General features: G+C 43.3%; 1 protein-coding gene across 3 annotated transcripts in view; it reads right to left on the bottom strand.

The window, feature by feature from the left end:
- Window positions 1-338: 338 nt before the first annotated feature.
- The window catches only part of dnah5 (dynein, axonemal, heavy chain 5), a 67,821-nt gene continuing 54,329 nt past the window's right edge, over window positions 339-13,830 (bottom strand). For 2 of the 3 annotated variants that reach the window (XM_034289106.1, XM_034289108.1), the window contains 15 exons: window positions 13,402-13,584; window positions 12,752-12,995; window positions 11,403-11,517; window positions 11,038-11,228; window positions 10,787-10,908; window positions 10,486-10,635; window positions 10,021-10,266; window positions 6,763-6,982; window positions 6,375-6,580; window positions 6,063-6,266; window positions 4,082-4,297; window positions 3,556-3,768; window positions 3,236-3,388; window positions 1,951-2,182; window positions 339-1,831 (listed from right to left, as the gene is read on the bottom strand). In XM_034289106.1, the coding sequence (XP_034144997.1) occupies window positions 1,680-1,831; window positions 1,951-2,182; window positions 3,236-3,388; window positions 3,556-3,768; window positions 4,082-4,297; window positions 6,063-6,266; window positions 6,375-6,580; window positions 6,763-6,982; window positions 10,021-10,266; window positions 10,486-10,635; window positions 10,787-10,908; window positions 11,038-11,228; window positions 11,403-11,517; window positions 12,752-12,995; window positions 13,402-13,584 (2,847 nt within the window). In that variant the 3' untranslated portion in view covers window positions 339-1,679. Of the gene's footprint in view, window positions 1,832-1,950; window positions 2,183-3,235; window positions 3,389-3,555; window positions 3,787-4,081; window positions 4,298-6,062; window positions 6,267-6,374; window positions 6,581-6,762; window positions 6,983-10,020; window positions 10,267-10,485; window positions 10,636-10,786; window positions 10,909-11,037; window positions 11,229-11,402; window positions 11,518-12,751; window positions 12,996-13,401; window positions 13,585-13,830 lie in introns of all 3 variants that reach the window. The other variant, XM_034289107.1, reaches the window with a different exon arrangement.

Below are 13,830 nucleotides of genomic sequence, written 5' to 3'. Positions count from 1 at the left end.
AGCATTACAAAGGAGGAAACCCAGTGTTTGGTGATGTCCATGTGTTCCAGATTTCAAGCAGTCATTGCCTGCAAAGGATTCTCGACAAAGTATTAAAAATGAAAATTTATTTGAACATATTATTTTATTACTTTAAATGAACATATGATTTATTAATTCAGAGCAGTTTGTGTTGAATATTAATTTGTCCAAATACATTTGAGCCCCTGAAAGAAGGGGACAGTGTATGAAAATGTATGAAGCAAGCAAGTTTATTTATATAGCACAAGGCATACATAGAACCAATTCAATGTGCTTTACAAAAAAAAAGAAAGAAGAATACAATAGCATAAAAACAAATACTGAAAATGGTTGCAATTCCTAAACGTTTCATACAATATTTTTGTTCAACCCCTTTTATTAAAGCTGAGAGTCTGCACTTCATGTCACGATTTTCGTGTGGTGTAGTGTTGGGTAAGGAACCAGGCGCAGGCATATCTCACGTTCGTGGGGTTTAATCAACAAACAAAACAACCGAACACGAACGGAAAACGAAACTAACGACTGAATGAAAATAAAGTACGCGACAACGCGTCTTAACAAGAACTCTTCAAACAGTGTATACATGTAACATTCACCACGAGACGAACTGACAATAAGAATGATCCACAATGTGGGGAGCAGAGGGGAAACATTTAAACACATACAAATTAGCAGGGACCTGGTGTGCATGATTAAGACATGTGACAAAGAACAAGTCCGGGATACATTTGTCAGTGATGGGAAATTGAGAATATATTGCACGGTGGCGCTGCTGCTCACCGCACCATGACACTTCAATTGCATGTTGGTTGTTTCATTTCAAATCCATTGTGGTGGCGTGCAGAGCCAAAATAATGAAAATTGTGTCATTGTCCAAATATTTATGGACATAACTGTAAATCTATAGAATTTGTTTATTTAAGTCAATAATGATATAATCAGCTAAGAGATCTCAGGGTCTAATTTCTCACGACAACAGAAACAAATGTAAAATATAACACATTTAAAAACTGTGTGCAACTCAACTGCACCTTAATGTTTCTCCTCTTTTAACTTCAGATTGAGAGGATGCTAACTGATCTGACTGCAGAACATGTAGGAAGCAAAATTAATTTGATATTAAAGGTGTGTGAGTGTTTGCCATTTTCCACTGAATATGTTTTGAGAATGATTTAGAGGATACATTCTGTATTTTTCCATGTTGGATTGTTTACCCCCCGAAATTAGACTCTGAGCCAGGAAAACATGGAAAACATTTCTAGTATTCTCTTTAAACAGTCACTAGAAATGTCAACTATCTTCTTACACAATTCATTAGAATGAATGGGAGGATAACAGTCAGCAGTTTTATGTATGTGGGTTTAGATATCAGTGTGTTGTGTAAAACTGTTCGATACTAGGTCAAGTACAGAGTACCTGAGAAAAGCAGAACACAGAGACCAGTAATATTTAGTACTGTCAGAGACATATTCCATTGTAGATGGCCAAAAGAAGAAAAAAACAAACAAATAATTTACATTTTTCACAATGTTTATATATTCTAGTTAGTTTTGGACTAATTTAAGAAATACACAGATCATATTTAATTTAAGTTAATGAAAATGTATTTTCATGTGTCGTTTCTATTTACTGGTTAACCCTTTTGCACGTTAGGTGGGTTATTTAACCTCACACAGCAGAGCCACCCCACGTAGTATCCAGTACTCCGGTGGTTGAGCTGTCCTCAGCTCCACAGCAGCTATGTAATTCAGATCCATCCTTACTGGTTTCTTATAAATGGGACACGAATACAACCGGGCATCCCTGACAGCTGAAATGCCCCAAGCAATAATGAGAAACATCTGTTACTTATAGATGACGTTAAAAAACTGCATTTGTTTTATGAATATAAGCCCTAAAAACATCTGAAATACTAAGTACTGTACTCACCATTGTTTTCAGCATACATCCTGAGGACAGGCATCATCTCAAACAACACTTTGGGTTTGGAGTCAATGAGCCTGCAGTTCCTCCGGTCCCAGCCTGCCCCCTCCAGGTAGAGACCATACACATACACGCCTTCAGAGGGGGGCTGGGAAATGTCCTCCTTCATCCACTTGGTCACCTCATTGCACAGCACCATGCGGTCCAGGGCCCAGCCCTTATTTGCACGAGTGATCTCCTACACACACACACACACACACACACACACACACACACACACACACACACACACACACACACACACACACACACACACACACACACACACACACACACACACACACACACACACACACACACACACACACACACACACACACACACACACACACACACACACACACACACACACACACACACACACACACACACACACACACACACACACACACACACACACACACACACCACACACACACACACACACACACACAACACACACACACACACACCACACACACACCACACACACACACACACACACACACACACACACGCAGGCCAAGTTACACAAACTGTGGTGGAGTCTAACCAGGTCATATCATTCCCCTCAAGGTAAAAATTACAAAAAGGTAGGGGCTGATCATCGGTTTGTATTCTCGCCCACTGGTATTTCAGCAGAAGCGACATCCTGCCTGCCCTCAGGGAAATTTACTACACACAGCACCACAGAAAAGAACCTCAGTTGCTGAGTTTTCCAAGTCACTGCCTCAAATTACATTGGCTCATGGCAGCAAGGTGTTCTAAGCCCTGGTGACGGCATACCAACAGTGCCCGAGGGTTCAGCAAGGACTGTCACTGTGTCGCATGGATTGGATTGATGGATGTCTGACAAGGTTGCCTGATTCACAGCAGTCTGTGACTACATGAGGTTGGTTGGGTGCCTGTGTGCTCAAAAACATAATCCTAACCCTAAATCTAATCTTAACTAGTAACTTCAACATAATTCTAACCCCAACATAATGTACCAATGTACATCACTTTCCATGTATTTATATCATGTTTACTTGTTTTCGAATCTTTATTGTGTTTGTACATTAGCAATTTGGTACTGGTTTGGACTTTTGGTTTATACATTTTTCAACAAAACATTGCAAATTGGATCTCAAAATGTCTATGAAGCTGTTACAAAATCAAGCATGTTTTTCTTCATAAATCACAAAAAATACAGTATATAAATGTGTATGGTCAATTGAGAAGAGAATATGCAAATGTGCCATCTGTACAGTACTTGTCTCATGGCAGTCAGGAAGCCCTGTGGGTTGAAGAAGCCTGTCATCCAGAAGCAGTTAGGCCGTCCTTCATAGATCCAAGCCTGAAACTGACGGTTCCTCTCCAGTAACTCTGTAAACCAGAACCCCAGAGTGCTGGAGGCCCATGATGCCTAAAACACAGCAGAACAGGAATAAGAACATGTACACTGTAACAAGTCTCATTCATCACTTAATTGCTTTATTGCATATAGGTCGGATTACACAGAAAAACATAACGGATGTTTAGAAAATGGCAGAGGTCAAAAACAAAAAGTCAGGTAAATGGTGACAAAATGACCTTCTTCCAGCGTGAAGGGATGCGTGCGTCATACATGCAGTCCAGTGCGTCTCTCAGGTTCTCACTCATGATGATGGTCCCATCAATGGCCAGCTTGAGGTCAGTCAGTGTGTTCCTCACCAGAACAATGACCCTCTGCATGCGGTCAATCTCCTGACGCAGGAAGATGTTCATGGGCTGGAGAAGACCCATCTTCTGTAGCCGCTCTCTCACCTGGATGTGTGGAGAACTCTTGATATTGAAATGTTAATGCATAGTACCATTTTGAACATCTAAAGTTAAAAACTTTAACTTCAAAGTGGATGAACCGCAACTGCTCCTTGATGGGGCATGTTTTACAAATAAGTGTCTGACATGGGATAGTGTTAGATGAATGATAATGACCTTAGGCTTGGTGTCATCCTGTGGGAGAGAGGCTATAAATGATTTTTTAAATAAATGTCTTTGGGGATTTTCTAATGCCCAATGCTGAATGAATGTGATTATTTCCAGTATGGTTAGTTAACTTAAGATCAGCCCAGCTCACCTCAAATGGTACATAGTCTGGAGGTAGTTTCTCCAACATGTCATCAGCCAACCTGGCGACAATGGCCTCCCTGGTCTCCCCCCCACCACTGGAGCTGTCCTTAGGCTGGATGGACAGGATGGTGTCCAGGACATCTTTGGCCAGCTTGCTCTGGTATGTTATGTCCGCATTGGGGTGTAGCCCAAACACCTCTGGGGTGTCGTAAGCCGGTAGGCTCTGCAAAGGAAAGACGTGGGTTCAAAGTCACTATGATATATGCATTACCAAACTACAGGAAACCATTTAATGTGCTGTTGATAGTTCTTATGAAGTGCTTATAATTAACAATGAAGGTAGTCATTAAGATGTTTTATCAGATGCTTGAACTAATGTAGGTTGTACAGTGGGGCAAAAAAGTATTTAGTCAGCCACCAATTTTGCAAGTTCTCCCACTCAAAAAGATGAGAGGCCTATCATTTTCATCATAGGTACACTTCAACTTTGAAAGACAAAATTAGAAAAAAAAATCCAGAAAATCACCTTGTAGGATTTTTTATGAATTTATTGGTAAATTATGGTGGAAAATAAGTATTTGGTCAATAACAAAAGTTAATCTCAATACTTTGTTATATACCCTTTGTTGGCAATGACAGAGGTCAAACGTTTTCTGTAAGTCTTCACAAGGTTTTCACACACTGTTGCTGGTATTTTGGCCCATTCCTCCATGCAGATCTCCTCTAGAGCAGTGATGGTGCTGTCGCTGGGCAACACAGACTTGCAACTCCCTCCAAATATTTTCTATGTGGTTGAGATCTGGTGACTGGCTAGGCGTGTGTTTGGGATCATTGTCATGCTGAAAGACCCAGCCACGTTTCATCTTCAATGCCCTTGCACGTTTCATCTCACAATACATGGCCCCATTCATTCTTTCCTTTACACGGATCAGTCGTCCTGGTCCCTTTGCAGAAAAACAGCCCCCAAGCATGATGTTTCCACCCCCATGCTTCACAGTAGGTATGGTGTTCTTTGGAAGCAACTCAGCATTCTTTCTCCTCCAAACATGACAAGTTGGGTTTTTACCAAAAAGTTCTATTTTGGTTTCATCTGACCATATGACATTCTCCCAATTCTCTTCTGGACTATCCAAATGCTCTCTAGCAAACCTCAGATGGGCCTGGACATGTACTGGCTTAAGCAGGGGGACACGTCTGGCACTGCAGGATTTGAGTCCCTGGCGGCGTAGTGTGTTACTGATGGTAGCCTTTGTTACTTTGGTCCCAGCTCTCTGCAGGTCATTCACTAGGTCCCCCTGTGTGGTTCTGGGATTTTTGCACACCGTTCTTGTGATAATTCTGACCCCACGGGTGAGATCTTGCGTGGAGCCCCGGATCGAGGGTGATTATCAGTGGTCTTGTATGTCTTCCATTTTCTTATAATTGCTCCCACAGTTGATTTCTTCACACCAAGCTGCTTACCTACAGCAGATTCAGTCTTCCCAGCCTGGTGCAGGTCTATAATTTTGTTTCTGGTGTCCTTTGACAGCTCTTTGGTCTTGGCTATAGTGGAGTTTGGAGTGTGACTGTTTGAGGTTGTGGACATGTGTCTTTTATACAGATAAGTTCAAACAGGTGCCATTAATACAGGTAATGAGTGGAGGACAGAGGAGCCTCTTAAAGAAGAAGTTACAGGTCTGTGAGAGCCAGAAATCTTGTTTGTTTGTAGGTGACCAAATATTTATTTTACAGAGGAATTTACCAATAAATTCATTAAAAATCCTACAAGTTGAAGTGTACCTATGATGAAAATTACAGGCCTCTCTCATCTTTTTAAGTGGGAGAACTTGCACAATTGGTGGCTGACCAAATACTTTTTTGCCCCACTGTACATCGCTCTGGATAAGAGTCAGTAAATGACTAAATCGTAAATGTTGAATGCGGCCTGGCTACATGTTTTCAATTTGCGAGACAAGTGTAGAAAACAACAAAATTACATCAAAACTAACCTGAATGTATGTCAGATACTGGTCCACGTTGATGCACTTGGGGATGCTGTAGCCTTTGTAGAAGTAGAAGTCAGGTCCAAACATATTTTCACTGAACCAGACCTTGGCAAAGGTGTTGAGAAGACGCTTGTCATAGTCGTCTGTCACCCTGCCGCCATATTGGATCTCCCCGATCATGTAGCGCACTGTATTCCAGGAAACACCCTGTGGAGACATCAGAAACTACAATCAACACAGGATCAGAAATCACTTAAATAGGACTCCAGTAACAACAACTAACAATTACGTAAATACACATTGCAACGTCCATACTTTCTTGATGTCCATGTCGTCCAGATGGTTTTGGACAAACTGTACGGTGGCGTTGAAGTCAGCCTGGTTGAACTCGTAGGGGATGTTCCAGCCCAGAGGGCCGTATTTCCGCCTCTCCTGGACAGTGGAGTGAAGGAACACCACAGCATACAGCATGGGCCGCCACTGCACCATGTTGCTGACATCCAGCAGGTCCTGGTTAATCCCTGAGACAACATGTAATGTCAGGGCTATGGCAGGAGGTATATCACTTGACTAATGACATCCTAACAAGTGCTCAGCCTGTCACATTAAATGACTATCTATCCCCTGCAGTTTTAGGTGTTGCCTACATCGTGATGCACGGTCGATATCGATATTCTTCAAATGGTCGGATTGTGCTAGCTACCTCCATAAGTTCTCTTCAGCCCGGCCTTCAGTCCCTGTGGAGGTTCATTGGTGAACTTGATGGACATCTGCAGCAGTGTGATGGGGAAGTGTTTGTGGACCTCTGTAGTGATCCACAGGCGGAAGGTCTCATGGACTGTGTCTGTCTCAGTTACAGTGTCCATGAGCTCATCCATGAAGTCCAGTCCCAGGTGACAGTTCTGAAGTAAGGCCCAGCCACCCTGTGTGCACATTTGGAATAGAATCAAATATATTAATTGTCCAAATTGCATTACTAAATAACTCAAAGAATGTATAATGTCATTGAGTCTGTATCTGTATACAAATATATTTGATGTCTAATTGATGAAACTTTCCTTTAATACATATTTTACACTTGGTAAAAAAACTGAGGTAAAAGTTGGGGTTTTATTTCAGAAATAGGTCCTGTTTTTCGTATGCCCCTTGTGTATGCTACCTTTCTGCCTGCATTAGATTACGGTGATGTCTCGTACATGCATGCATCTATGTCCTCATTATGTATGCTCGACACTGTATACCATGGGACTTTGAGGTTAGTTACAAACTCGTACACGTACTGAAGTAGGGAAAAAAGCGTTCCACCTGGAATGAGCATCAAAAGATTTTAAAACTAAATTGTTTAGTGACTATGATTGATTTTAAGTCCAAAATCTAAACCCTGATAGGACAATGAGTCGCTATGAAGGTTTTTGAATCTTGATCTTAATTGGAATGATGGTAATTTATGTTGTGATTTTATGTACAGTAACTTCTGTGTGCTGGCTATTCTTGCCAGGTCCCTCTTGAAAAAGAGATTGTTAATCTCAGTTTGCATAACTTGGTTAAATACAGGTTAAATAATAAAAAAACAGCAGTCAGATTATAGGGATATTACATTTGAACTTCCAGATAATGTAAATTATGTGTTGAGGTGCACTCCTGAATCAACATTGTGCCAATGTTGTCCAGTTGTCCAGTTCTGGAACATTCCGCAGGCAGCTAGCAAGGCCAGCCCCTCCCCTGCCAAACTGTATCCCATTAGGACTTCTGCAGAGTGGGCATAATATGGCAACAATCAAGTAGCGTTGGAGGGAGGCAGAGACAATATGCAGCAGCTGCAAAGGACATGTCTGTGTTGCCGCTCCCAGTTGCCCTTCATCCGACAGGAAGACAGCCATGGGACATGGGAGGAAGACAGCCAGGAGACATGGGAGGAAGACAGCCAGGGGACATGGTAGGAAGACAGCCAGGGGACATGGTAGGAAGACAGACAGGGGACATGGTAGGAAGACAGACAGGAGACATGGGAGGAAGACAGCCAGGAGACATGGGAGGAAGACAGCCAGGAGACATGGGAGGAAGACAGCCAGGGGACATGGTAGGAAGACAGCCAGGAGACATGGGAGGAAGACAGCCAGGAGACATGGGAGGAAGACAGCCAGGAGACATGGGAGGAAGACAGACAGGAGACATGGGAGGAAGACAGACAGGGGACATGGGAGGAAGACAGCCAGGGGACATGGTAGGAAGACAGCCAGGGGACATGGTAGGAAGACAGCCAGGAGACATGGGAGGAAGACAGCCAGGGGACATGGGAGGAAGACAGCCAGGGGACATGGTAGGAAGACAGCCAGGAGACATGGGAGGAAGACAGCCAGGGGACATGGGAGGAAGACAGCCAGGACACATGGGAGGAAGACATCCAGGAGACATGGGAGGAAGACATCCAGGAGACATGGGAGGAAGACAGCCTGGAGACATAGTCTAGACATAGTCTAGCACAGATGAGCACAGACTGAAGCCATACTGAAACAGGACTATACTGAGGAACTATACTTACACCCATTGTGTATACTGTATAAAAAGTTGAGACACATTATTTTAAGACAAATTGTAAATGAAATACCTTATAGAATAAAAAAAATATAAATGTGTAATACAGACGGGTGACAAATTAGAGGAAAAACCTGATTAAATGAGTGGGGGAACATAACGAATACAAATGCTTCCATATAGGTGTATTGCATGACATAATTAAGGAATTAACTTCCTGTCACGCTCTATGGCATGTATGAAAATGCAGAGCAGGCCCAACTGATTTCCATAATGGATCATGATGGGAAAAGGAAAGTGTTAGACAGCGACCTCCACCACCATCATCATCCAAACACCAAATGAGGGAATATCTTTTGGAAGAACTGTGTATTGAAGCTGTTCTGGTGGCTCGTGGTGGCCCAACAACTTATTTATGCCTAATTTCCACTTCCAAACACTGGTGTTTTACCCTAAAGTCCAGAAATGTTTCTGTTTCCATTGACACGGGCCAGCGCCAGTCGGCCACTAGGCCATGGCCGAGTTGCCCGGCTCTCACTTGGTGCCAAGTCTCGGACTTTAGGACTTAAGGCGGGGTTTGGCGTTAATGCGTTACGTGCTAGGAAAATGCCCCATGTTGTGTTATTGGAATAGCTATGTGTAGTCTATCATTTGCTGAGTCTTTAGTCTCCTCATAATGGTTTTAATCCGATCTAACAAACAGATCCCTGACAAAATAAAGAAAATAAAGCAACAGTACAGGGAATTGAAGACTCACAATGAAAGAGTTGGAATGACCAAAGATGGTATGCCATTGACTCAATATAAAAACGGAGCGCTGAGACCAAGACATAGCCTGCAGAACCTATAACAACCCAAAATTACCTCAGAATTCTGCAAAATCCTTCTATGAAAGATAGATAGTTTTGACAAAATACTCAGTAAACTGGTTTAGTTGCAGTGTCATGAGTGTAGGTGGAGGAGCCAGTCGCGGGAGTTTGAGGAAGAAATTAGTTTTATTACTCAAGTTCACACGTCGTATTATGATCAAATTGAGCATGGTGTTATTGTTCATTATATTTTACTGCCAGAAACATATAGCCTTTTATTTTTCGTAACCAGAAAACCAAATCGCGTTGATAGTTTACTCCTCCCTCCCCACCTGAGCCCCTCCTTAAGTCCTTGGTACCAAATGTATAGTGGAAACAGAAAAGTCTAGAGCCAACATTAGCATGAATCACCGGTGTCGCCCTGGTACCGTGGTAAAGCACCAGTGGAAATGCGGCATTAGACACGTTATGTTAGTTTTGCTTTAATTGACACGTCTGTATATTGTGGTGCCAAAGGAGTTCTTGAAACTTCCAGGGGACACCAGCAGGGCCAGAACCTCCTCTGCACCCCATCGGGACCTTGTCAGGGGAGAGGCAATGCTGTGTTTCAGACTCACGTTGGCCATGGTCTGCTGCAGCAGCTTGCGTGCGTGGACCTCCTGCCCCTGACCCATAGAGACGTAGCGCGTCTCAATCTTCAGCCTCTTCCCCAGGACGATGATGGAGTCAGTGGGATCGGATCCCATGGACAGGAAGCAGATGAGGGGGGTCCGGCGGTCAGACTCCTCCCAGGTCTTCTCCATGTCCAAGATCACTCCCTCTGCATACTTCTCTCCCATTGAGTCCATGATGTACTTACGGGCCTGGAGAACAACAGGTACAGATTATGTAAATACTCCCAAAACCACAGTGTTATGTCTTGGATTGATTCATGTCTTGGATTGATTCATTTAAATATTCATTAAATAATTCAATGGGAACTGGGGTTATACATTTTATTGCTTCTATTTCTGGGTTTTACCTTTAAAAGCACTTTGAGTAGCTGCTAACACAGCTTTATAAAACGAATGGGATTGACCTACCTGAGCGATGGTCCTGTCTGGACACCAGGATCGTATGAGCAGCAGGCGATGGAAACAGTCCAAGGCTTGGTCATAGGCATTAGGTATCACCTCCTCCTCAGGGGCCTCCTTATCAAACCAGGCCTTCCACTGCTTCTCATTATGACAGATCTGGACAGACACAGACACACAGCCGAGTGTGACTTTAACGCCGTAAGTGACACTGCTATGCAAAGTGAGATGAACCCCTTTAAAAAAACACAGGACCATTGCAATATGACCAGCGTGTGACAGCAAGCTGTGTCCTTGGTGGAGAACACACCTGGTCCAGGATATCTGAAAACTGCCACAGCTTGCTGAGCTCCACCAAATTGAGCCAGGTCATGTCTAAGATCCACTTGGCTGGCTTATGAGGGCAAGCCTTCAGATCCAGAGAGGCACCTCCTGCACAGGACAGAGAGAGGGGCTCCTGTCAAAGGTCGCTCAGCAACGAACAACATTTTCAAATGGAACAACTTGGTAGATTTCATCGATGACCCAATATCTCAGATTGTACTGTGGTTTGTTTCACACCTTTGATGAGGGTGAGGAACTCATCGTGTTTCACACGGTTACTCTGCATGTCAATCTTCAGCGTCAGAAGGAGGGTGAAGAGGAACTTGTGCTCCTCGTAGAGTCCCCGGGCGGCGTACTTGTGCACCTCGAACGTCATGTACTCTATAATGTTTGCTATACGCTTGCTGGTGATTGGACTTTTCATTGATCTGGTCAGTGAAATTAGAATCGAACACATTACACAGAATCACACAAAGCCCCCAAGTATAATTAACAACTTCACAATTAATTCATTCATACTTACTGAAACTCATCTGAGGAACAACAATTTAAATCCAATGGTTGAATATAAATGTGTACTGTGTATGAGCAGACAGTTTTACCTGGCTAAAGAGAGGTCAAAGATCCCCAGGAACTGTCGTAGTGACATTTGGTACATGACGTTAACCATGGACATCTCAGTGATGAGGAAGTACAGAATGCTGCCTCTGGTGGCCACTGTAACAGCACAATACCGCAAGAACACAACAGTCAGGCAACTTTTATTCTATGCTATTATCATACAGTGCCTTGCGAATGTATTCGGCCCCCTTGAACTTTTCGACCTTATGCCACATTTCAGGCTTCAAACATAAAGATATAAAACTGCTATTTCAAACCTTTTTAACAAATAAAAAAAATTGGGTGTACAAAATTATTCAGCCCCCTTAAGTTAATACTTTGTAGCGCCACCTTTTGCTGCGATTACAGCTGTAAGTCGCTTGGGGTATGTCTCTATGCCCATTCCTCCTTGCAAAACAGCTCGAGCTCAGTGAGGTTGGATGGAGAGCGTTTGTGAACAGCAGTTTTCAGTTCTTTCCACCTCAGCTGTAGATCTCTGCAGTTCATCCAGAGTGATCATGGGCCTCTTTGCTGCATCTCTGATCAGTCTTCTCCTTGTATGAGCTGAAAGTTTAGAGGGACGGCCGGGTCTTCGTAGATTTGCAGTGGTCTGATACTCCTTCCATTTCAATATTATCGCTTGCACAGTGCTCCTTGGGATGTTTAAGGCTTGGGAAATCTTTTTGTATCCAAATCCGGCTTTAAACTTCTCGACAACAGTATCTCGGACCTGCCTGGTGTGTTCCCTGTTCTTCATGATGCTCTCTGCGCTTTAAACGGACCTCTGAGACTTTCACAGAGCAGGTGCATTTATACGGAGACTTGATTACACACAGGTGGATTCTATTTATCATCATTAGTCATTTAGGTCAACATTGGATCATTCAGAGATCCTCACTGAACTTCTGGAAAGAATTTGCTGCACTGAAAGTAAAGGGGCTGAATAATGTTGCACGCCCAATTTTTCTGTTTTTTATTTGTTAAAAAGGTTTGAAATATCGAATGAATTTCGTTCCACTTCATAATTGTGTCCCACTTGTTGTTGATTCTTCACAAAAAAATACAGTTTTATATCTTTATGTTTGAAGCCTGAAATGTGGCAAAAGGCCGAATACTTTCGCAAGGCATGCAGTACATGCAGTGAGTTCTACCGAAAAACAGTCAACACTAAGTGGTTCGTGCAAGTTTAAATACAACAGAACAGAGTGATAGGCCAGCCAAACAATAAAGAACGCCAAATGATTTTGACCCTAAAGCACCCCCGAAACAAACTCCGCAGGTCAGTTTCTCTAGCTGTCCGGATGTCTGTCTCTTGAAAACAAATATCCTAACCAAGATATAACCTGCTCACCTGGTCTGTACTCCTCTCTAGCGCTGTTGATCTGGATCTCCGTTTCGGCTGCAATCTGCAGTTTCTGAGTGACGTCTTCTGCTGTGTGCTTAGTGTTGCCCAAGACAATGATGAGGCTTTCATCATCCACCAGGGAACCCTGGGTAGAGGTCAGACGATAAAGCAGGTTGTCCTCCAACTCCTTCATCTTCCTCTTGTTGGCCGTCACATCCTCCAGTAGGTATGTACGCTCCTTCTCCAACTCCTAGATATCACAGGGATCGACAAGAACACTGTTCAGACACAGACTCAGTGATGCAGGAAAACCCATTCTGGTTGGTCATCACATTCTTCAGAAGGTCTGTGTGCTTCTTCTCCAGCTCCTAGAGAGCACCGGGCAGGAATGCTTCTCAGTCAAAGAACTGTTCAGATTGACAACAACAGGCACCACATTTGGACAGACACAGATTTCTCTGCTCCTGAATAAGAATTCCCCCCATACAAGCCAGAGTTTAGACCTTCTATGATGCATTTCTAAAGGGATGGTCACGGACATAACACACAACTATGACTCACTATTTCTACAATTACAAACTCATAGCCGCTGCTAATACATTAACATGTTTATGTCCACGACGATCACAAGAATGTTATCGGGCCAGGTCCCTGACCTGTTTTTCGGTGAAGATGACCCTGCCCAGCAGCTGGTCCTCCAGACCCCTCATGGTGACTGTGAAGTCTATGATGGAGGTGCGGGCACTGATCTCCGGGGTGTACGCTGGGTTGGGGAGCTTGGTGGTGACGTAGAGACGGAACCCCCTCATCACATCCACCTCCTTGTCTCCCACCTTCACCTGAGAACACATAATGAAGGGGGGGACAATGTGGTTACATTCACACACTGCTCAACCAATGCAAGAACAAGCAGACCAAGATCCATCTCTTCTTAATGTCTTGATAGGTTCCGGTCTACTATCAGAACACCATGACAATGTTCGCCCACGGGGACTGTGGTCAGGGTGAAACACACAGGGTCATTATTAATGGATTAGATAGAATAAACAAAGATAATGTGTGTCATGTGATAATTGATAATGTGA

Source organism: Esox lucius, chromosome 20 (assembly GCF_011004845.1).
Source record: "Esox lucius isolate fEsoLuc1 chromosome 20, fEsoLuc1.pri, whole genome shotgun sequence".
NCBI lineage: Eukaryota > Metazoa > Chordata > Actinopteri > Esociformes > Esocidae > Esox > Esox lucius.
This window is presented reverse-complemented; position numbering and strand designations above follow the sequence as displayed.